Source organism: Colius striatus, chromosome 4, assembly GCF_028858725.1.
Source record: "Colius striatus isolate bColStr4 chromosome 4, bColStr4.1.hap1, whole genome shotgun sequence".
In the NCBI taxonomy this organism is placed as follows: Eukaryota; Metazoa; Chordata; class Aves; order Coliiformes; family Coliidae; genus Colius; species Colius striatus.
In genome coordinates, this window is record NC_084762.1 from 20,775,214 (window position 1) to 20,800,054 (window position 24,841).

The 24,841-nt window shown below is 37.2% G+C and overlaps 1 protein-coding gene across 3 annotated transcripts; it reads right to left on the minus strand.

The window, feature by feature from the left end:
* Positions 1–2,296: 2,296 nt before the first annotated feature.
* SLC35B3 (solute carrier family 35 member B3) lies at positions 2,297–24,841 on the minus strand. Of its 3 annotated transcripts, none has more exons than XM_061995037.1 (10): positions 24,611–24,841; positions 19,926–20,204; positions 18,733–18,854; positions 17,245–17,399; positions 15,612–15,719; positions 12,290–12,387; positions 8,783–8,875; positions 8,262–8,373; positions 4,058–4,127; positions 2,297–2,938 (listed from the first exon to the last, which is right to left on the minus strand). In XM_061995037.1, the coding sequence occupies exons 2-10, from the start codon at positions 20,124–20,126 to the stop codon at positions 2,788–2,790; spliced, it is 1,110 nt and encodes a 369-aa protein (XP_061851021.1). In that variant the 5' UTR covers positions 20,127–20,204; positions 24,611–24,841; the 3' UTR covers positions 2,297–2,787. The 3 variants fall into 3 exon arrangements, with proteins under 3 accessions (XP_061851021.1, XP_061851019.1, XP_061851020.1); XM_061995035.1 differs by lacking the exon at positions 24,611–24,841 and adding an exon at positions 24,509–24,558; XM_061995036.1 differs by lacking the exon at positions 24,611–24,841 and adding an exon at positions 21,651–21,730.

Below are 24,841 nucleotides of genomic sequence, written 5' to 3' on the forward strand. Positions count from 1 at the left end.
AAACCAACATACATATGCAGTACCAGAGATCCTAAACCAAGATGTGATTAAGAACACTTAGAGGTTTGTAATGTTTGCATGTACTATAAAGCTGATTAAACCCATCCCCCTGAACAGCAACTCTCTGAAATGAAGCTTTTCTTACTGTTACATGAAACTGTGTGGACCATGACAGGTAGTAAATCATGAACTGTTCTCACTTGTATGTGCATTTTTGTTATCACACTTACTGCTGATTAGCAAGCATTATATCACATATATGAAAATAAAAATCTGACTCTTCAATTTGTGCTATTAACACTAAATCTACAATGCTGAGTATAAAAATAATTTTAAGTACACCTGTAAACCAAAACCAGACATTTCTGTAGTTAAGAAAATTAATAAAAAATAAATCAAAACTTCCCTTAAGGTGTGCTCCATTAACTCAGTCTTGTATACAACAGAGAATAAATTAAAAGCTAAATTATTGTGACCACTACACACTTCAGAGAGAAAACAGAGACAAAAATGGATTCTATCAACAGTTTGGCAACCTACATACTACATTTTAAATTTTAGTCAGAAATTTTGGGAGTGACTTCTCACCTATTTATATAAAACAGATATCAAACAATTTATATTTACTGTGACTTTTTGCATGTATGGTCGCTTTCATGTCATTTGTTTCTTCTAAAGTTCAGTAAAGTTTAGCAACTGACAGGTTTACAGATGGCAAAACTGAGACTGAAAAATTGTAAAGACAATGCTCAAATGCTAATTACCAAGTTCCACCAAGGTAGTGAACAGAGCAGTGAATGCTTCATAATTAATTTCTTTTCAATGGTTTAAAACCTATCCCTCTTTTAAGACTGATAAGTAAATGAATCTCATTGGAAATAGTAATTTTTTTTAGTGAAAAGAACACAAAAGAATATAAGAGTTGATAAATATTATGGGGAAAGAAATTTGTATCAACTCCTTTGACGTGGTCAAATGCACTCTTGCATCAAATTTGAAATGGTAACGCTTTTTTCATATCTTATCACAGAACTTTGCCTGCAACATGAAAACGGATAGCCATGGCAGGTCATCCTTCTTGTTCCAGATGTACCTGTTCAACAAATTAATATCTCTCTACCTTATCCAGGACACAGTCAGGCAGCAGCTGGGAATTTAAAACACAAGAGGCAAGAAATTCTCCTAACTTGGTAACACTGGGTTTATGTGGCTTTGCAGAAACTCGAGTGGCCTGAGTGCTGGAAACAGTGCAGTTACATTAGCACTTCACTTATTTGTCCCATTGTGCTATAAGGCCATGTTATTCCATGTTCTATTTTATAACATCCTTAACATGGCATACATTGGCTACCAACTCAATAGGCAAAATTTGAGGCACATTTTGTGTCTGTGCTCTGCTTACAAGCTCCTTTGAATACCAATTCCTCCTAAATGTCTGAAAAACATCTTGCACGTTTTGAACACTTTCATAAAGTTGTATTTGTGGCAGAAGGCAATCCTATGAGATACTGCAATTCTTCATTCATTCTTTCTGACTATACTGTTGTACTATCCAATTTACTTTTCTCTAGTTGAAAGAACACACACCAAGATGCATCTAAGGGATATAACAACAACAACAAACCCCATGTCCACATGACAACAATTAACTGTAAGATGATTCACATTTTTAAAGTGCTATTGTCAAATATATAAAATGAAAGAGATGGCAAGTGATTCAAAAGCAAGTTGAATATGAAAGTAAACGAGACAAAGGGACTTAGTCTTCCTAAATTCATGATGAAAAAGACAGACTGGTAGTACATTGTCTTCTGCTGTCATTATATAAAGAAAATTGTAATTTGGACCCTAATCCTCTTAAGTTCATCACAGGACCACACAAAGATCAACACAATACATATTCCAAGTACATTACCAGGTGCTATTATTCTTTACTCTGATACTGAAAATGAAGGGTTTTGATTTAATCATACTAATTTAGAGGACTTCCATGCCTTTTTACATCACTGCGATAGGGAGGGCCACAGGCCACCAAAATTTTTCTATTTTACCACAGGTAACAGCTTCTTTACACTAGTGTCTCAATCATGACTTTTTCATTGCGTTCTCACCCTGCTCAGGTCTTTGCCCCCTTGTAAAAGCACAGGTGTTAACTGTTGAAATTCAATCTCATTTTTGTTACTTGCAAGCAATAATCAAAATGACTAACATTGTAAGATTTCCATAAAAATTTCAATTATTACAATAAATAGCAAGTTCTGTGATCATCAAATCAATAACTTAAAAAAAAACCCAACATTTTTATTTCAAAAGAAAAAGAGTGACAACATATCATATTCTCAACCTTCAAAAAAATTGCAATTTGGTCAACCAGTTGCTGATGAGGTTCCATTAAATGTTAACACAGTATTACATTTAAATTATCCCATCTACACAATTAACAAAGAACCACTGATCTCAGATCAGCCAGATGGCCAATATTATTAAAATGCCCAAATTAGTCTTCCACTGTGTCCCACATGGAGCGCAGCTTCTCAGCAGTTTGCCAGGAGCTGCTGTCCTTCATTGGCCTGATACGCCATCTCACAATGGCCTGCAAACACCTTTCACGATGATTTCAAGTGCTCTAAAGAAAGGGCTCACAAAAATGTGCACTTATAGCAATCTGCAAGCAGATGTGCCTTCAGCTCCTTTGGTTTTAATAACGTTCCCTTTGGAAAGTGAATCAGTTGAAGATTGTTCCAATAAAATAAGGAGTCATAGTCTAGACAAGGCATAAACCACTGTTTATACAGTTTGTGACAACGTCCTTGTTTTTCTTTCTTCTACGCTTTTTTTCCAAAGACCATGCAGTGAAGGCAGTTTGATTTTATCCATGTTTTTACTGTAAACATTAAGAAATATACCAAGGACAACCAGTAAGCCTGACCACACGTACCTAAAAGGGAGGGAGAGGAAGGGGAAAAAAGTTACCATTAGCACTTTATCTATAATGACTACATATCACTATTTGTGAATTAAATAAAAATAAAGATGTTACATCAAGGAGAGAGGAGCTTAAGAAAAAAAGAGAAATCCCATAAATTAGTGGCCTCTGAGAAAGAATTTGCTTGAATTTTTAGTTTTGCTATGCTTTCACCCTTCCTTTTCCCATCCTGGCAGCAGAACTTATTAAGATGCATTTAGAGTAAAATAATAATTACAGAGTAACTGGTCTTTCTCACAAGAACAAAGTAGTCTTTAGTATGTTTTTCCTTCCTATGGTTATAAAAGCTCTATTATTACTGGTCCAATATGTATTCTCACTCGGTATCTTATATCCCTACTTCCCAATGTAAGAACAATTTTGTTTTAGCTCTCCATTATTCAAGCCTCAAGATTCTTAGCTGGAGTAAATTCCATTTGGGCATTTGGCTGTAAGCTTTGTTCTTAAATCTCAAATAAATTTGTACACAACAATACAATTCAGTACTATTTTGTTTTAAACCAGAAGCAATTAGGATGGGTGCAGCAACTTAGCTGCATTTTTCAATGTAAGCTCTCCCTTGAAATTAAAAGAATGGAAGAAAGCCAAGCTCAAAAATTTTGCAATTTAAGATCTTAAGATAATAAAACATTGTAGTTATTTAAAAGGCCTAGTTAAGAACTCAAACCTGAGCTCATAAAAAGGGAAACAATACTGTTAGGGAGAAAATGCCTCCCTTTAGCCAAATCTTCCTCCACAGAGAAAGTACTCAAACAATTTATTAAGCATCATAAGCACTAAATATTATGTAAGATTTTTCTTAAAAAAACCCCAAACAAACAACAAAAAAAGCCAATGCATGGATTAGTTTGTCTTCCACACCTTTAGAAAAATGGAATCTATTTCTTCTAGCCTGATTAGCATCAACAAGCCAGTCAGTATTTACAGCAGATTGCCAACATTTGTAGAAGATACAAAATGAAAAGCATTAAAGCCTGAATATGATTCATTACTGTAGTTACATTTCCATGACCAAGAACATGATTTTTTAATAAAATAGATAAAAGCCCATTTAAAATTATGAATACTTACTGTAACGTGAATGGCTTTGCAAAGAACAAAAACGAAAGCACAATGGTCATTGCTTTTCTTCCTGTTGTTACTGCAGGGGAAAACAAACACTTCTTCAAGAATTCAGTTACAGTAAAAGAACATAATACAGACTACAATATGAGCAGATAAACTCACTAATCACCTGGCAAGGATGATCATCCTTTGTGCAAACACAGACTACAGATGCGTCAGTCCAGTGCAGAATAGTCCTAGAACCATACAGTGTTTGAACCAGGTACACCAACTCACTAGTATCAGCCACAGTCACAGTGCTTGTGACACATAAATTTCCAGAACAAGACTTACTATATAACATCTTCATTCTAATTAATTCACAACACTTAAAAGCCACAAACAATCCTTGCAAGTAGCTGACAGTATAAAATGATCTGATAAAGTAGAAAAAAACGTGGCATCCCTACTTGGACACACCAAATCTCTTGCCATTTCCACCTCATGTTATTACAGTTCAGTGGTGTTCTGGTCTTTATTTTAAAGTGGCATAGGATAATCACCAGGTCATTCTTTTGAAGTTACTGAAAACTGACACTAAGAGTGCAGAGAAATACAGCTGCGGTTAGAAACCTAGCAGAACAAGGATGACTGACTTCAACGACTGCATTAGGAAGCTTTCATCTTCTTCAATATGTGATCTTATCACTAGAAAGAATCAAGGTAGTAAAAAGAGTCAAAACCGTCATTCTGTTACGAAAATGGAAGTAAACTATCTGTTCAGGTTACTTGTAAATAGCTATAACCCCAACAATAATTTGAACAATTTCAATGCTATCTGCTATGAGTAAGAATACAGCACTGCTGGCAAACTGTGGACTGGGAAATTGATACAGTTTATCACTGAAACAATATTAATAAAAAGTCACAGAATATGTTTCAAAAAACATAATGATAGATCCAGGCGTCCAAGTTTAGCTATGGAGGTTACGGGCTTGAGGAGGTGTTATCCCATATGACTTTGCAGGCTTCTGCTTTAAGAAAGTGCAAATGTCTCTACTTAAAGAAAACTGTGCCTTTTAGTATCAGAAAATACTTTGCTTACCATAAAGTACTTCTGATTATACCAAAGCCTTACTTGAACGACTACATCACATTAGTCTTACACATACTGACAAAAGGAACAGATGACTATTGATGTATTTTCACAGTTATAGCTAATAAAGGAAGTTTCATTCTTCCCAATCCTACTTCCCAAAGAAATATCTCCTTAAAAGCATGTTTTGTAGCAGAAGAAACAACCGACAGCGACCACCATTGCTTTATCTGCTCCCATCCCAACTTTTAAGTAGCAATTTTCTTTACATTTTAAGAAATTTATGTGCATCAAATAAAGTGATTTTCTATTACATGAAAAATTAAAGGAGAATGAAAAAGAAAATCGAGTTTTAATTAGAAAGCAGTTTACAGATGAATAATTTAAAAAATGGTTAAATTACTTCAGTTTTTCTAATTACGATTATTTCTGTTCTTTCAAATCAGTTATTAATTAAAATATTTATGTAACCATTTCCTTCTAAATTAAGTGCCTTTTCTTCTTTTTCCCAATTAAGTCTGATAATTTCTCATTCTGCTAATAGAAATACAATTTTCATTAAACTCTTTCACCCCACTCCCTCCTCAAGAAGGGGGAGGGTGAACAGGGGAGGTGGGAGGGACAGTAATGAATGCGGTGTTCTTCCAAGACACAATAAACATTTTCACATTGCTACAGGCAAGACAGAAAGGGCTCAAGTGTTAGGATTGTCAAGGTCAGGCAGAAGAAAACCTGGGAAAGGTTTGCTATTCCACAGCATTTTTAAATATTTTTCAGCACAGTAAGTTGCTTTGGTGTTTGTTTTGGGTTGTTTTGATTTTTTTGCGTTTTGTTTACAGAGCTATTTTAATATATGAACCAACCCTCTCCTCTGGGCCAACTTTCACTCGGGAGATGTACTGAACTTTGTTAAAAATGAATATGAAACAGAGGTGTTGTGGAGGAAATAATTAACAGGAAAGCAGCACATGTAATCCTCGGGTCATAAAACAACCGTATTTTCCTCTTTACTACTGTGAATGACATATGCCATAAACTGACAGAACCCTGTTTTTAAGGGTAGAGGGAAGAGAGGAAAGTAGCTCCACAGCATCTTACTACACTTTTGTGCCCCAGTTCCTTGTGACTAATGTTTGTAGTTTTAAGAAAAGGTAACCTGAGGAAGGTGCAAGTCTTATCTGTCCTCGACAGACTAACTCTATTGACCACAGAAATGACAGAAGCAGCTAATCAGGCAACGACTGATTTTTAAAAAACACATTTAAGTTACATTTTCAGTTTGGAAGTAACAATTTTCTACAGTTTTACATTCTATAGCACTTGCATAGTGAAGAGTAGTAATTTTAGGGACACCCTGAAAACAGATACACAGGAAGATGATGAAAAACGATCAAGTGTCAGACTTTTCCTTTAGTGTTTTTAAACACATTAAAAATGTGAACGTTATGACAGAATTGCTGTTAAAATGAATGGCATTCCAACAGTTGAGGATATTCTGATATGTAAACACTTCAGTCACTTGACTGTTTTAAAAACGCTGAACAATCCAGGTTAAAATTTAGCACTGACTTGTAATAAGAGTTCTGTCACTTGGCTGTAGGCAGCTTTGCCATGTGCAGGTGGCACACTAAGGCAGACTATGGCCTCACAAATACAGAGGCAAGTCACAATAAAATGGCAGAAATAACTTCTGAACCGCAATTTCTGTTGCACCTGTGTTACTGGTGATTGATTTAATCATTCTATACTTCTTCTTCCATTATGGATCTCAGGCAGACTGTATAAATAGGCTCTCAACATACTTCCCTCTCTGCAGCCATACAGTTGTCCTTCCACACAGAATACATTTAGTTTAAATACTTTTCATTGTTTCTAAGGCCCATATCAGCCCATACGTTAATAAAGACAAAGTATAAGCAGATGATTTAATCTCCCAGAGCAGTGCTGAGAGTACTGTGCTCAGTGGCTTCCTCACTCACAGACAGCTCATCTCAGCTGCAGAATTCACATCTCTTCACATGATTTTTCCAGATGATTGATTAGTCAATGTGAAGAATATGTCCAGTTGCATAGAGGATAAGAGTCCAGCCTGAATATCTACAAAGGTTCAAAATCTACAAGGATGCCTCTTTGACTGCCTCTTGCTTCATGTGCTCCTCTTTCTCATCCATCTGGACACACAGTTGGAGCCTGTCAGCACAGACAGGTCTGACTTGTGTTTAGTGCTAGGAAATTACGATCACGTGAGAATGCCACACCACAGCAGCTTTCTGGTTGTGTTTGTGAACTATCACAGGAGCAGAGAAGATTGCATCTCATGACTTACTTAGCCTGGAGAGGATTCCTGCTATGTTTGACATGGTTTAGCGACTTCCATTGTTCCACATTTATGTGCAGCTAGCAGACATACCACTGACTGGCCTAAATCTTTCAATATATTACTGATCACAGTTCTTAAGACTTGCTTCTTCTGAGATGGTTGATATAGTCATATGTTGTTGTCATGAGTTTGTGTGAAGCTGTTTTTTGCTTGGTAACAGGGGGAGGGGGCTGCAGTGTTGTCCCAGTAGGTAGTTCTCAAAATATCCCCTGGCTCTGGGTTTGGACTCACCTCCAGCCTGGCCAGACCCCAATCTGGCACCTCTGCCATCACTATTTAAGAAAGGAAATCTGAGCTGGAAGAGGAGGTGGAGGAGTGGTACAAGATGGAGGTGACCATGCAGACCCCATAGTCAGTGAAAGAGGAAGGAAGGAGGAGTGCCGGACCAGAGAGTCCTCTGCAATCTGTGGTGAGAACGCAGCTGTGCCCCTGCAAACCATGGTGGCAAGGCTGAGAGCCACCAGCAACTCCTGGACAGGCAGGAGACTGTCTGAGGAGGTGGCCATGTGCAGGCCATGCTGGAGAGCCTGTGGGCAGGTTAATTAACAGGCTCTTCAAGGTTGAAAACGAGACACAGAAAGAACCAAGAAGCTGTCAAACACATAGTACTAGTGAAGATCTATGCTACAGAAACCATGATCAGTCAGGGTAAGGAATAGAAAAACAACCCAGTCAGAGTAAGAACAATTCTCAAAAGCTCTGTCCTAAATAATAGGATGGCTTTGTTTTTATACCAAATGCAGTAAAGTTCATACCTGTTACAGCCAGAAGGGCACCAAAGATTTTAATCAAAGCTAGAACAAAAGATATGCCAAAATACCCAGTCAGGGAGAAAAGGAATGCATAACCGTATGTCTGAACTGGATGCTGCAACAACAACAAAAATAGCCTGTTAGGGAAATGTAAAACAAACCCTGAGGTATTGTAAAATGAGATAAAACTACAGATTTTAATCAACTGCTTGAGCAATAATAAGCTGTTCAACAATGCATTCATGCGAAGATCCTTATTTAATTTTAGTTAAATAATGGAAAGATAATAATGAAACTATAAGCTCATAAGTCTAGTTGTGTCCTATTGTTGTTTTTTGGTCTTAAATGTTACCCTATCTTATTCATCAAAGACTTTAACAACTTGCTTAATGTATGAATCATAGAAGTTAACCAGTTCACATGATGAAAATAAAACTTTAGAGAAGTTATGAGGTTTTCTAAAGCATACAGCGCAATGTTTTCCAATGAGGTTCTTCAGAAAAAAAGGAAATCTTTACACCTACCTTTGAGCAAAATGTGACTGCAGGGCTTAATCCACTAGTGCATGTTAATCCAAATAAAATATACACAAAACCTATTGAGTAGGAATACAAAACCTAGAATAGTTTAAGAGAAAATAATTACCAGGTGATACTATAAAAAATGAAAAAATTCAATGCTTTCAAATGCTTGGCACTAGTAATATACTCAACTTCTCGGAGTTGCACTTGCAGTGTTAAAAGATATTTCTACTAGGATTTCTGTAATAGCTGATGTACAGTGAAAAGCAAATAATAAGTGTGAGAGATATTCTTCCTATCCACAGCTACATAAGTCAGCTAGTCAGTTAATAATATCCTGAGGTCAATGTTCATTGTGGTAAATCCTTCAAATCCAGGATTTCACAGCCTAAATAAAACCTCACACAACTATGTAATTTAATATTTTGAATAATATGTTAAATGTATTTTGTTCTCTGCTACTTATCCTGCACAGTACAGATCCATACTACATTAAATGTGCAAATGGTAGCACATAATCATCATGAACTGTCAGAGGCATCACTTAAGTTTCACCCGTGTCACCGCACCTGTGTTAAGGCTGTAGTTCAGTGCTCAGAAAAGACTATTCTCAGGAAACAGGTAAACTTTTCATATTTTCAATACCCTTATTTAATTCATAGCTTCATACAGTAACTAAAGAATCTTCATCAAATCCTTTTCTACATAGAGGCAACAGTAGAAGCTGGATTTGCCCATCTATACATCACCTCATGCAGTGGGAGGCTTTCAGAAGTTTGGGCAACATATAGTGGCCTTTTCTTGTGAAAAAAAGGAGACAGTGAATAGAACTATTCTACATGTTACTAGCTAGAACACACTGTGTTCTACTATACACTTTCAAAACTCATTGTCAATTGCAGGCCTACTTCTTTTGGCACAGGTTTCAACTGTTTTCTTGTTACATTGTTTCAGCTATTTGCAAAAATGGATCTATTAACAATTCATAACAATCATAGAATCATAGAACAGTAGGGGTTGGAAAGGACCTTTAGAGATCATCTAGTCCAACCCCTCTGCATAAGCAGATTCACCTAGATCAGGTCACACAGGAATGTGTCCAGGTGGGTGTTGAAGACCTCCAAGGAAGGAGACTCCACAGCCCCTCTGGGCAGCCTGTGCCAGGGCGCTCTCACTCTCACAGTGAAATAGTTTTTTCTTATGTTTAAATGGAACTTTTTATGTTCCAGCTTCATCCCATTACCCCTTGTCCTGTTGCTAGATACCACAGAAAAAAGGGATGCCCCAACCTCCTGACATTCACTATTTAGATATTTGTAAGTATCCAGACTAAACAGCCCCAGTTCCCACAGCCTGTCCTCATATGAAAGATGTTCCAGTCCCCTGATCATCTTGGTGGCCCTGTGCTGGACTCTATCCAGAAGTTCTCTGTCCCTCTTGAGCTGGGGAGCTCAGAATTGGACACAGGCCACCAGATGAGGCCTCACCAGGGCAGAGTAGAGGGGGAGCAGAACCTCCCTAGACCTGCTGGATACACTTGTCTTGATGCATCCCAATAGGCCATTGGCCTTCTTGGCCATGAGGGCACACTGCTGGCTCACGGTTAGTTAATTATCAAACAGGACTCCCACAATACCATGAGATAACAGAACACTTTTCACTGTTTTGTAATAAAGGAGAATAAATATACATGTGAAGAGCAGAAGTTCTTTCAAATTCTGAAAAAACAGTGGTCTGATCTCCAGAACTCTTACTTTACAGTGTTTATATACACACAAGTTGGTCTCTTGTTCTTCATTTGCCTCTACATCCATATCTGCACCTTTTCTCTCATGTTACCCCAAGACCTCACTTTTCACAACCAGGAATGAGCACCACCTTGCGAATTCCTTGGTAAGCAGTGTGATATAAGTAACTTCCTTAGTCACACACCAGGGAAAACCAGGTATAAACTTCCAGAGCAGTGGTTACTATTTCAGCCACAAGGTATCTTTTCTGTTTTCGTAACTGCTTAATCCATGGCAAGTTCCAAATTTGGCAGTGAAATAGAGATCCTGTGGATGACAGGTTCCTTTACTACCCTATTTTATTTCCAGATCACTGTCCATGAAACATGACATCAGATTCCAAAGATCTCTTAATTTTAATTTTTTTTTTTTACACAGTCTCAAGTTTAGAAAAAATATTTCCAAAATTGTGCTTGTACTTCTGCACTGAACTCTCCAAACAAAATTCTGGAGGATAACCTCTAGGCTTCAAACAAACAAAACCTTTATATCCTTAATTATTACACTGATTCTCTACAAGTACTATGATTACACAATATGAATACCAACATTTGTCAGACTAACAAAGAATAACAATCAAAATTCTGGAGCTAATAGGGATTTTGTGGGTAAAAGCAGTTAACAACTGTGTGATGACTGCTGGCAGGATACAAAGTGGGCAATAAAACAGTTACAGATTATACTTTTGTTTTGGATTTCAAAGATTACAGCTACAGAAAACTCCACTGGATCAGATGAAGTCCATGCAGCTAAAATCTCTGCCTCCAGCAGCAGTCAATAGTGAATACTAAGCAAAAGTATACATATAAACACAGGAACACAGTGGCATTTTTTAGGTATATTCTTCCACTTTCCAGAAACCTGTAGCTCAAACTTCTTGAGTCAACCTAAGTCACTTTCAGTATAAAAGGAAATTTCCTTCTAACCAATTTTTGATCCATTTATGAAGCTATTCTTATAAGCGAGAACGTAGACTTTCTAGTTAAATGTCAAATACATGCCAAACATGCAAATTAAACTGTGAAAGTTTTATTTGTGGCATATTAAACCTGTTTGCTATAATAAAAGTTTATTTTATTTACTTAACTTAGAGAAGATGCCAAATTCAAATTTCAGTTTTGTCTAAAAAAGTCAGACCACATGAAAAGATAATCCATGTTCCAAACAAGTACATAAGAAACACCAAGCAAGAGTTTTAAAGAACAATGTATTTCACTGAATCAGGAAATACACATATTCACCCAATCTGAAAATCAGCTTTACAGATTTCAAAAGCTCCAAAGAGAGCTGCAGCTCAAATGCCAGCACATTCTATAATTGGAAGTGTAGCAGTTAAGAAAAGCAACGTGTTCCATCTCACACATGCCCATTTATATCAGAAGAATAGTACAGATTTTTTCAGAGCTTAAGTAAATGATCATATGGAAAACACTCTGTTGATTTCAGGCCTGCAGGGTAGAAAAAAAAATTGTTGCTAGACATGTGTGTTCCTGTTGCTGCAATATATGTTTGAAATTGCACACAGAAAGCAGCATTCCTGTAAGGTTAAAAAATAGAAAAAAAAACAGGAAAAGCTCCCAAACTAACAGATATCTCCAAGAATAGTACATCAAGAGCTGTTCTTTACATATGCAAGAGAAAAGCAGATGAAATTCATTTTTTGCCATGATATGCCTTGTCTGTGTCGAAACACATTATTTAAAATTGCAAATCTGGTACTTACCATTTCTGAATTAGAACCATTGTGCAACTTCATAGCCTTTTCTTGCACATTTCCTATAACTGCATCTGCGCAGAGGGCAAGGGATATTAGGACCACACCTAATATAAAAAAAAACCCACAAAATACCTGTTCAGAATATTTATCAGCAGTAGTGACAAAAACCACTCTGTACTTAATCCTGAAAAAATAAAATAAAATCTCAGGAACAGAAAAATAATAATAAACCCCCTCCTATATAATATTCTAAATATTAGCAAAGCTATTTTATTATATGAATATAAAGCAGTGTCTACCCCTACTCCTTCCACCGGTTAATCTCTGAACACTGAGTGTCTCTTAGGCTTGATAGGAACATTTGGACATTGTAGTACAGAAGACAGCTTTACATTTGTAGTGAAATAATATCTATTGCAGCTACTACTGAAGATAAATAACCAGAGTGAAATACTGAAGATAAATAACCAGAGTGAAAATACTTTATTAATGAAACATTAATTTATAAAAAACTACTGTTCAGGTACAAACCCCATGGCTTTTAGGTTGCCAGATTTGTTCACAACAAAGTCACTATACAGTTAATAATGTAATCAGCTTTTCAATAATCAAAATCCATGCCAATCACAATCTATCTCCCAACCTCTAAACTTTGACTCTTTCATGACTGAAAAAACTATTTTATTTAATGATGTACATAGGTTGAAATACAACTTTTCCTAAATATACAACATTATGGAATATCCTGGTCATCAAAACCATGTTTACTGTCTGAACAAGGAGTGGAAGACTAGAAACAAGTAGTATTGTATTTTCTTAATACTATGTTCTTTCTATCAGAGATCTCAAGATTGACATTCTGGAGAACCAAAAGCAGTACAAGCTTCTGACAGAGGAAGGAAAAAAAGAATACCCAGCTCCTCTGATTTTCAGAGATGAAACATTAAAAATTTCCAAGACCAATAAAATTTAAAGGTGACATCTCCTCGGCAAATTTCTGTATATATGGGAGCTTCCAAACCAGGAGTTTTACTTGCGAACCCTTTCCTTTCCCAGACTAGACTTATGCAACTGAAGCAACAGAAAAAAATCCTTAATTATTTGAATTCATCGGGCATTAGAAAAGCTATGAGTCAACGGAAATGACACAATAACTCAAATAATACTGGTTATGGTAAAGACCACTGTATAGATGGATGATACACTTGTATATGGATTCAGCTCTTGTCCAAAGGTATAAGAATACTTTCAGCTCAGCAACAGCCTTGCCACAAACCACTTCTGTAAAATGACTATGTCTCCATCTCTGCTCTCTATCATGCTTGCTCCAGCTGTGCTTAATGGCCCAGGCACATCTCTGGACAAATGTATGGGTTTAGTGCTGGATTGAAATGGTTAGCTAGAATCTGAATTGCAAGTACACATGAAAAGGAGAAATGTAGGTACAAGACAAATGTTAATATTACATATGTACACAGTTTGGAACATGAAGAGAAGAAATGTTCCACTCATTGGTACAGTGCTGCACCTGTCAAGCAGCAGTAGCAGGAAAACTAGGACCAAGATCAGTAATGCTATACAGTACACAAAACCTGACTGGATGGACTGGTCCTAATTAAGTTTTGAAAGAAATTAAACCTGGAGGTCTTGCACCAACAGACAACTGAAACACTACATTACTTTGTATTTCACACTATTAATGGGATGAAGTCATTAAAATACTACTTATACTTTTATAAGCTATTGCATATTTTCATAAGTTTTTCAACACTTTATTCTCATATTTGCAATCACCACCACGCAAATGTGTTAGACTAGTGAGTTGTTTAGAGTTACCTGCCCATTAAGACCCCTTTAATACTCCACATTTTAGAAGCCAGCCACAAATAAGATTAGAAGGCGTAACAGAGGTATCTAAACAAGTAATATCATCTTAACAACAGTGAAGCTAAGGACAAAACAAATTAAGTGTTATATAAGGTGTTTTAATAATTATAAAAAACTTACATAAGTTTCTTATCACTGATTTCGCACTTCAGCAGCTACGTATTTCTGCAATACCAAAAATCAGTACATTTCTTGAAGGATGAGACCACCTATCTCCATAATTAATTCAAGAAAATTAAAAACTCCGCCCTTCCTATTATGAAAAGTTTCTTCTGGTCAAATTAAGTGTCAGGTAAATAAAACAAAACAGACAATAAAGAAACACAGAAAGAACCTTCTGAGAAGGTGAACAAGAGAACTTTCAATCATTTTCCTAAGGGTAGATCCAGACTTTTGAGTTCTAGTTCTGCATTTTCTTTTAACAGAACTAACTTCCTCCAAATGGTAGTGCTCTAAGCTTCAATACATACAGACTTGAAGTACTCAAAATAAATTAGTAATGAAAACCAGTCTTGTTTATTCTCTGAAGACATTTCAAGTTTTTTATCTTGTTCTTTGCAGATCTCTGAGGGTGTCAGAACTTTGCTACATTTGCTGCGCTTCACTTTATTCCATTCAGTTGAAGAATCAACTTCCCAAACCTTTTCAGAATTGTCATAGCAAATATTTAAAACAATTCAAATTTTACAAAAGGAATAGATTAACATGTATGTGCACTTAGAGGCTGTAGTCAAAAATAGCTGTGATGGTAACGTGTATGTATACATCAGAAACTAGACTATAACTACATGCTTACTAGTGTCATACTGTACTCCCAATACTCTTTAAGTAGCTACTCAGTTACACCATACACATTAAATCCACAGCATGTTATATAATTCACAGCTTTTTGCAATTTCTTGCCCTACTAGTAGCACAGACATTACAAGGCATGAGAATTAAATTATGAGCAAGGCAAAAGATATATACAGTTTAGACAAATCACAAATTCATCCAAAACTTCTAAATTGATCCAAAACTTCCAAATTAGTGCCCCCACTAGTAAGAAACAAAGGTTTCACTCTGAACATCTGCCAACAGTTGTAACTCATCTCAGAGTTTCCAGAGAAAGTTGCACTAAAAACAAATATTCAAAAGTTTTTCAAAGGTCACTTAATCCAAAGGTCATTAATCCAAAGGTTGGCCAAGAATACTCAATTCTCCCTTATTGTCTGAGAAAAAAAATAATCCAAGAAGGTTAAAATCTTTACTTCTGATTTAACAAAGTATAGAGAAGTTAGAACATATGTACTCCAACTGTAAACTTCAGCAAATCTAAGTGAGAACATCAACAGATATAAATGAATACTTCTGAAATGGAAAAAAATCCTTTTAACTAGACTTTTAACTTTTTTTAAAAAAAGGTTTAACTAGAAAACTCTGAAATATAACATAGCTTTACCTGTCAAGTTGAAGTTTGGTGCAACTGTGCTGTCAGCTAATGTAAACCATATTAATCCAAGACTCATACATAGGGCAGCAGACACATCTGCAACATTGTAACGTTTTCCTAGGAAAGCAACACAAAAAACATGAACGGAATGCTAACACTCTCAGAATGTCACATTTATACTGTTGAGCAGACTAGAAAGCAAAGGAAAAAGCTATTCCAACTGAAGACTTAATGCTCCAGCCTTTCATGACTGGAATTAGTTTCTTCTATAACAGTGGTTTCTAACACACAGGAGGATCTTAATAGATATTATCTGGTTCTTGTGGTCAGTTTTAGTTTTACTCCTAGTGATATAAAGCACATTCTCAATGTCATGAAGCACATCCTCTCTGACAATGCATCATCTTAGAAACTTCGGGACAACTTAGATGTTTTCTTAAGATTTTTCCCTTATGAAAGTAATTTTGGCTGCTTTTTCTGATTAGAGAGATGTCACTTCCAAATACTAACAGATGATTTTGGGTACTTTTAGAACCCCACAGTTTTGGAGAGATGGGATGTAGAAGGAGGTGTTAAAAAAGGACTGAAATGAAAAGGCAAGAGTTAGTATATCTTGTTTGAGATACCTTTCCAGAAGCTGTACCTTCAATATAAGCTTCCAAGGGAACATTTTTGAATTGAAAATTTTAACTGATTTTTTTTTAAGTAATGGAATGAATAAAATTGCAGCTTCTGAGAATACAATACTACTAGACTGCAACATAAAGTTTCCCAAACCTTTAAGGGAATACTGGTCTCTCTGCATTAAAATGATATAAAATGACTCCTAATAAAAGGTAAATACTGTGTGCACAGGTGTGTATGTAAACTTGCAACTTCCTCCCAAAGCTCAGCTTTATATTGCAACTGGGACTGAACCGTCTACAGAAACAGAAACAGATCATTCTAGATTCTGTTCCATAACAGCCAATGACTTAATGAACCCTTGGGTACTGAACAAATTAAAACTTTTATAAATGTGTAAGTCTCCTAAATCCAGAAATACTGAAGTACGTTTATTCATGTAACTGTAGCCTTGATCTATTTTTCTTCAGATTCTTTTTCTCGTTCTTGGAACATGAACACGGCAGGAACTTGAAGACAAGCCAAAGACATGTAAAGTCAGGTGTATTTCTGATATAACATTCAAACAAAATTTAGGAATTTTAATTAGGAATTTAGGAATCATGCTTGTCAAATATGAAGAGTAGGGGATTTCTTCACAAATCACGGCTGGATTCCACACACCCTTCCCATCCGCCCTTTTCAAGTTCTCCATTTCAGGATTGAATGTATTTCATTTATGAAGTGATTTGGTTTAGAAAACAAAGTTCCATTCCATAAAAATTAAGAAAATCTGCGTAAAAAAATAAAGTTTTGTAAACGACCAGTACAACTTTTTGCCCCCTACACTTCCTGTTCATCTAATTGTATTTACACATTTTCTGATAAGATCCTTCATAAATTCATGTTTTCCTTTCTAAAATAAAAATGCTACCTGTTCCTCTCTAACCAAGAATTTGATAAAGTACAAGATTCCAAACATGACTGCCTTCCAAAGCAACAACAACAAAAACCATCTAATAGCAAGACTAACACTTACCTTGTATAAAAACCCCACCTATCATAACTGGAATCAGCTTACAGCACTTGAAGATGACTTGAGTAGGGTAATTCAGATATCCTAAAGAGGTATTTGACAAACCCATAGTTCCCACTGTTAAAAACGCTATTATCATGTAGGTTTTGCCAGGAATTCTACAAAACATAAACACACGAGTCTTGGTATTACAGCCTAATCTAGAGGAGATTTAGTTGGAAAATTTAGGTAAAGGAATATATTTGTAATATATCTTTACCGCCTTTCTCACTGAATTTCATTCTTAATAGAAAATTAAAAACACACATAAATAACTGATCTCAACTTTCATTTTTTTTCAATGACTGTTAATAAACAGTGTGGTAGTTTGAGCCTGGCTGGATGCCAGGTGCCCAAATAAAAGAAAATAAAAACTCCACGGCTCATGAAGTATTCCAGTGGTAATTCTTTAACCTCCTTCTGAGAAGGTATATTAATATCAAAAGAATCAAGACAAAGGCTTCAGGTTATTTGTCAAAAGAAACTTAAAAGGCTGGTATTCCAAGATATCCTGAATCTTAGTCCTGCCACGGTCACTGTGTCAATTTTTTGAGGGAAGTTTTCACGTGAACACATTACCCAATGCATTTGAAGTCAGGTTACTTGAAATATAAGCTATCAGTGTTTAAAATAAAAGAATATTTATCAAAAGCTGTATTGTCTGGCTAAAAAAAATTCTATTACCTACAATTAGTATATGCAAAATCAGCCAAGAATGAGGTATGCTCAAATAAGCTAAAACTTTCTAAAGCAACTTTAATATTCATGTATTCCATAACACTTTCCACCCAAGCTTCCAGAGGGCCTCAATATATAGTCTGGACAGGCTGCAGTTGGGTAGGAGACCATAAAATGGCCACAGAGTCAGATCAAACTCTCTCACATACATTAGATTCAAGAAAGTAAGAATCTCCTTTATCAATAGCAGAGAAAACATAGAAGAATTTCCTTGCAGAGTGTTTTGAGTGCTATCTTAAGTGAAAAATGCAAAACCTGACACTCTTTGAAGTAAATGCACACAGTCATAGGACAAACACAGAGTAGACCTCTGACAGTCTCCAAGATGCACAGCATGCCAGAAGAACCTCTCAGTGAGGAGCTGCCAAGGTGTGAGGAAAATGTATTCAATGACAGATAGCTTTAAGTGCTGTGAAGTGCAGTTGGCCCTATTCTAGATATGATAAGCCTAAGCAACACTTACATGAGTCAGTCTGTACTGGCTACTTTAAAGACAAAATAGGGTCTGTAAGTGGGATAAGTGACAGTAGAGTCAAAAAGATCACTTCCAGGTCTGAAATCTAAGTGAGTGCTTCCAAAACTTTTTCTAACAATGTCCAGTAAATTCAGAGTCTTTTGACTAAGGAATTGCTATCATTGCCTTACAATTTAACATAAATATCAAATGCTTCTGTTTTGATGGACAGTGGGTAAAATGCTTGGAAAAACACATACCTCCTCCTTTTGTCCTGAATCAGTTGCAACTCTATTAGTCCAAAAATGGAATAAAATCCAAATTGCACTAAAGTGAGGTACCACCCAAAAGGTTTAAAACCTTCCACTGAAAATATCAATTCCTATAAAAACAAAACCCCACAAAGGTCACATACACACATCAAAATATTAAATAAAAACAAAAGCAACATTTTTTTTTCTTCACGTACAGGCAAATCCAGCCTCTGCAGTTGACACTATTTAACTAGAATTCACTTGCCATACGTAACTTGCAAAGTATTGAAAAAGACAATTTAGGTTCTCTAAAATGCAGAGATCTACTGCTGTAAATCCAATGAAATGAATCGATTGATTCATTGGAGAGTACATTTGATCCATTAATATATATCTCAAGTTATAGATGGTTTCCTGTCTGCTTTTCAGTTGGTTTTCAGTTCATTTACTTCTGCAGACAGTTTTTCTCGACAATTTATAAATAGTTCACAATAAATTAAACATAAACTTTCTCTAACAGACAGGTTTACTGGTATTTTCATCTCTTAGGAATGCACACCTAGTATTTTGAGTGCCTACATTAAATAGCACTTTTGAGCCTATAAATTTTCAAGTTGTAGGTTTAAAACCAGAGCAATTTGTTACGGAAAAATACCTTCACTGCATAAAGAATTATGTGTCAGTTAGAGAAACAAAAGGCTACCTAATATTTTCCCGTTTGAGATTCTGCTTTCAATTATCAATTAACTTTGCCAAACTCTTTGGAAATAACTTTAATAAACTTCTCAGTTGTTTTTGAAAACTGTGTTGGAAACATAGCATTCACAAAACTCAAGGAGATCTAAAGGTTTCAGCACCAACAAAGACTCAGGTAACAGTGTGTACAGTTCTACAACTTGTTTGTTTTCAGAAGATTGCAAAATCACACTTAAAAAATACACACTCAAAACAATACTGAAAGGTGTGTCTTGCACAGAAGTAAAAGATCAAGTTATGAAAGTCCAACTGCACGAAACCTTGTAGGCACATGAACGTAGCACATGGAATCTTACATTATACAATTACTGCTCTTGAATTCTGAAAGCTTGACTGCAATCAAAATGTATTTTAATACGTATAGATGTTTAAAATATATATTATTATACTATTCAATAAGAGGTAGAAAGAATCAGCCTAAGACAAAAGTTCACAGCATTTACCTGTAAATATCCATAGATTAGATAAAACATAAAAACTCCAGAAACACAGATGAAAAATTGAGTAGGTTTGTTAAATTTGCTGAGATTCATGCCAAGAACTAAAACATCATCTACTGATTTGATATGAGGAGACATAGTTTGAGATTTGGAAGGTACACTGATGGAAATGTATTTTCTTGATGAAGTGAATTTCAGATCCATGATTCCTAGTTCGCTGCATTCAGTGCTATTGTTATCTTCCTTCTGCTCTTTACTTTCTGTTTGTCCTCTGTCTGAAAGCTGAAAGAAAAGCTAAAGTCAGATAAGACATAAGGTACAGCCTTCCAACAATAAGAGTTAAACAAATGTGACATGCATATAGAAACCAGTAAGATTTGAGTTTTGATGTATTGTTTCTATTCACAAAGTTTACCTTTTCTGATGTCCAAAGTTAACATCAGTTAATATGGTGACACTTTATGAAAGCACTTTTGTTTCACGTGAAGAGTAGTGTTCCTACACACTACAAAACAAACAAACAAATCCGCCAACCAACCTCAAAACACCAGCGGTAGAAAAACAGCCCTTTTATGACAGTAATCATAAGACTGACTGCCTGCAAGAGAAGTGATCTATGTGATCAAATAACAATGAAAGAACTGGTATTGAACGATTCTGATTTTGTCTGCTTCATTTTCACAGTGAAATATATTAGATTAGTCCAATACATGGGAAGCCTTGCTGAAATCTGCACATATAAGCCTATGATTGGCCACAAACATTGAAGTGGAAGAAATTATCCTATCATTTTCACATATATTCACTATTTAGCACACATTTCTGAGGAAAATAACACAAAGATGGAAACAAGAAGATTAAGAAGTCAGTCTTGGAAATTAGGTTGGTTATCTGATGAGGTCTGTGGTATGGCAATCCCTTTAATATTAACCAAATGTAGACATTTCTACATGTGATAGAAAACAAAACTGGATAACTGAAGCCTGGAGAAGAAATTTAGCAGCTTAATAGATTGACAGGCAAATAATTCTTCTCTCCAGCTGAGTAGAGACTTTGGATGTTGGAGGTGCTTTTTTTAATTATTATTTTTTCCTTTCAGTCTCAAGATAAACACACTGGTCAGATAGTTGTCCCAAGATTTTTCAGTCTAGGTCAGAATCTAGTGCAACGAGGAGTCAGTAATTAAATTCTGCCTGAACTATTCAATGGTTTGTTTTCCCCAGCTCAGAAATACTTTTAATCACATGTCTGAAAAAATGCTTTTCCCACTGTTTTTAAATGACAAATGTGCTGGTAGCTAAAAGCTAGATCATGCAATAAATGGAGTAAATATAATCTGTACAGACATTGGTAATTTATTATACAATATAAGGAATTATAAGTTTAGCTGAAAAATGAACGATTAGTATAAAACTTGCAGTGTGGTTACGTTTCCTTTTTTGATACAACCTACTATCAGGTTGGAACAAGACTCTTATTAAAGTCTTGAAACATTATCTACAGGACTATAACAGGAGCTTAGGGACTACAAGAATTATTTGTGTTCACATTGAGAGCTCTTCAATTGAAAACCAAAACTGACAAGTAGAAAGTTTACTTGTGTGGATTGTTAGCTAATCCTCAAATGAGGTGGCTGTAATCAATGGAAAAAGTTTAAGTAAACTCTTTTCAGTAGAAACAGAAAAGTACCAACGCTGTGCAACAAGGCACTGTTAAGCCTCCACATACCATATCGTGGAGTTCTGATCACCCTCAAAGGGAGATTCAAGGAACAGCTGCAGACAGATTGCCCATCTTATGAAATGAGATGAAAGTGTAACTTGTCTAGCTTAGAAAAACCCTGATGAAAAAGAAAAGAGAGTTGCTTTCAATAAAAGTATCACAGGGATTACCACCAAGGAGGAAAAATAATTCTAATTTGAGGACTGTAGAATGACAGCAAATGGCACAAAGTGATCGTGAACAAAATTTACTAGAAACAACCCTTTCATACCTGTAGTATTGGTATCTTAAAGCAGCCTAAAAACGAAAGAATGAACAACTAAACTGTTTTTATGTTGAAGTATATGAAAGCTGTTAGGGAGAGTTTTTGACTGGGCATGATGAGTGAGCAGTCCCCTTTGGTCCTGTTTTTACAGCATTCCATCACTATGGAAAGCAGAGTAGAAGTGCCTGTAGAAGATACCTGGTGATCCTTACTTGGTCAGTAAACCAGAAGACTTAATTACTAATCTCCCCAAAAGAAATGCACGCAAAGTTAGGACTTATAAGTCCAAGGCCAAAGAGCAAATCATCATGAAGGAAAGACAATGTATTTAGAAATCTATCCATTGATGACATTGTTGGATTTGCATTTTCATTAGTGTCCATTGAGATCTTTCCTGTCCAGTGCACACTTCCACTTGACAGGTACACAGCATTTGTTAATGTCACACTTTTTCAGCAGGAACAAGAGTTACAGAAATAATCTAAGCCTCGTTTTTCTCCTATGCTGAAACACAGAGAAAAATGTATGCCCAGCACAAGACACAGCCATCATGCGCGCTTCAAGAGTCCAAAAGTGGAGTGAATCATTTAACAGTTTTGCACCCACATTTTCCCCTCTGGCTACTAATTCAGACAATATTTCTGTAGTATCTGTGTTAGGATCTGAAGAAATAGAAGTCAAAGGAAGAAGAAACCATAACAAGTGTATTTATGTATTGGGTCCAGTGGGGGTGGAGTTAATTTTCTTCATAGCAGTTTGTATGGCACTGCGTTTTAGATCTGTGAGCAAAACACTGCTGATGATACAGTAATGTTTTAGTCGCTGTTCAGCAGAGCTTGCACAGCATCAAGGCCTTTTCTGTTTCTTCCTCTGACCCCCACAGGGAACAGACTAGGGTAAGTGCAAGAGAGTGGGAGGGGGCACAACCTGACAGGTGACCTGGACTAAAGAAAGGTATTCCATGCTAAAAAGCATAACGCTTAGCACTAAAATGTGAGAGGGAGGAAGTTAGGGAGGTTAGCCATATTCTGTTCAGGAACTGACTGGGCATTGGTATACCTGTGAGAGGAATGTTAAGTCTTTACATGACCTGTTTTGTTTTCCGTCTTTTTCCACTTTTCCTCCACTTCAAAAGTTTTTATCTCAACCCATAAGTTTGCTTGCTTTTAGTTTTCCTCTCCTCTTCCCTCATTGCTCTAGGAAAGTAAGTAAGCAGCTGTGTAGCATTTAGTTGTCTATTGGTGTTAACCCACACCACAACACAATTTTCCTGTTTCTCAACTACTTGCATTCAAAGTATTTGCTTAGGTACACCATCAGTTCTTACAATCTGCCCATTTAATTCCTTGCAGATTACTGAGTCTGCCACTAAAGTAGTAAGAACACTGATAGCTAGCTCTAGTCATGCCCAGGCACAAAAACATGATGCACAGTAATGTTTTTTCTCTGTTATGTTCTAAAGGAAACAATTGCCATGTTCAAGTAATGCTATTTAACAAATGAAGAAACTGTAAATGTATATATCCATTTGAAACACCCCCCCCAAGTAATTTCATTATTGACAGGGACAGAACTTTCTGAAGTCCATTGTGACTTCTCAAATTGTCAGTTTTCTAAGTATCAAAAATTCTGTTTACCCTCATCTCACCAAAATTCCTCAAGTACGACATTTTGAACAAACATGGAGCAAAACTGTTTTATGAAGAGTCAGATGGCTTAAGAGCTGCCTGATGTGTGTAAAAGAGCTCCCTTTTTCCCCTTCCCGTGTGTAAAAATGTAAACACATTCTTTAGATCAAAGACATTTTGTTCTTCCCCCCTTGAAAAAAGTCCCACATAGAGCAAGATTTTAACCTAGCACACAAGTAAAACAGAGTTATTATTACATGAAAAAGAAAAAAAATGAACAAGTAACTAGAAAAGCAAAATGACTTTGTCTTCCAAAAAGTTAATTTGTACCAAGCATAGAAAAAAACCATGAAGGAGGCTGGGCTTTTTTTATTTAATCCTGAAGAACATCCAGTTTGGCTGAAACTAGCATCTCAGTACCCTCAGCGAAATCGTTTTTATGAGCCACACAAGCCAAGTTCCACGCTGGCCCTGGCCAAGATGCATTTCCTCTGGTGCCAATTCCATAAATGCTCGGTGGCAGGACTGCAGCTGGCACCATAACAGTGCTGCTCCGGGTTACAGGGCTGCTCAAGTACATGTCTGGAAGCCCGAGTAGGTCCCTTCTTTGGTAGCACCTGGCTCCAGCAAAAGAGGGAAGGGAGACAGGATCCAGCGTGATTCCTGACGCTTCCTTCCTGCCCTCTGCCTGCGCCTAGCCGAGCAGCCAGGGGCTGGCCCACGCCGCACCCCGGGGGCAGGAGAGACGTGGCCCTCCCCAGCTGCTCCGGGTAGGGCCGCGACAGAGGCTGTTGAGCCGCCACAGGCCGCCATTCCTCGCCCATCCTACCCGGGAAAGGGAACGTCTCGCAGTCTGCGGACCCTCAGGGCCCAGCGCCGAGGGACACCGCCTCCGAAGGACAGCCAAACCCCTACCCTTCTCCGAACCAGCCTCCTCCTCCTGCCTCCGCCCAGCCCCCCACGCTCCTCACCGTCGCGGCCATGGCCCCCAGGAGCCAGCTGACGCTCCCCAGGAAGCGACCCCGCCCCCTCCCGGCCGGTGCGCGGAGGAGGAGCGTCCCCGCCCCCCGTACCTGTGCGGCGGCGGCGGCTGCAGCGCGGGGGCGCGGCGGCAGCTCCCCCCGCCCTCCTCCCTGGGCCCGCCGCCGCGGCGCACGCCCCGCTTCCTCCGGCCTCCCGCGCCGCCGGAAGTGGCGAGAGAGACGCCAGGAGGCGGCGCGCGAGCATCGAACGCATCGAGAGAGGCAGAAAGTGAGCGCTGCCGGCTCGGCGTTCCGCTGCTCAGCCTGAGGCGGGTTGGTAGC

Coding starts and splice junctions, on each gene's coding strand:
- SLC35B3 (XM_061995035.1), bottom strand. Junction 8,374..8,782: donor CAGTCACATTTTGCTCAAAG/GTAGGTGTAAAG, acceptor TTGTTGTTGCAG/CATCCAGTTCAGACATACGG. Junction 4,128..8,261: donor TGCCCTTCTGGCTGTAACAG/GTATGAACTTTA, acceptor TTTCCCCTGCAG/TAACAACAGGAAGAAAAGCA.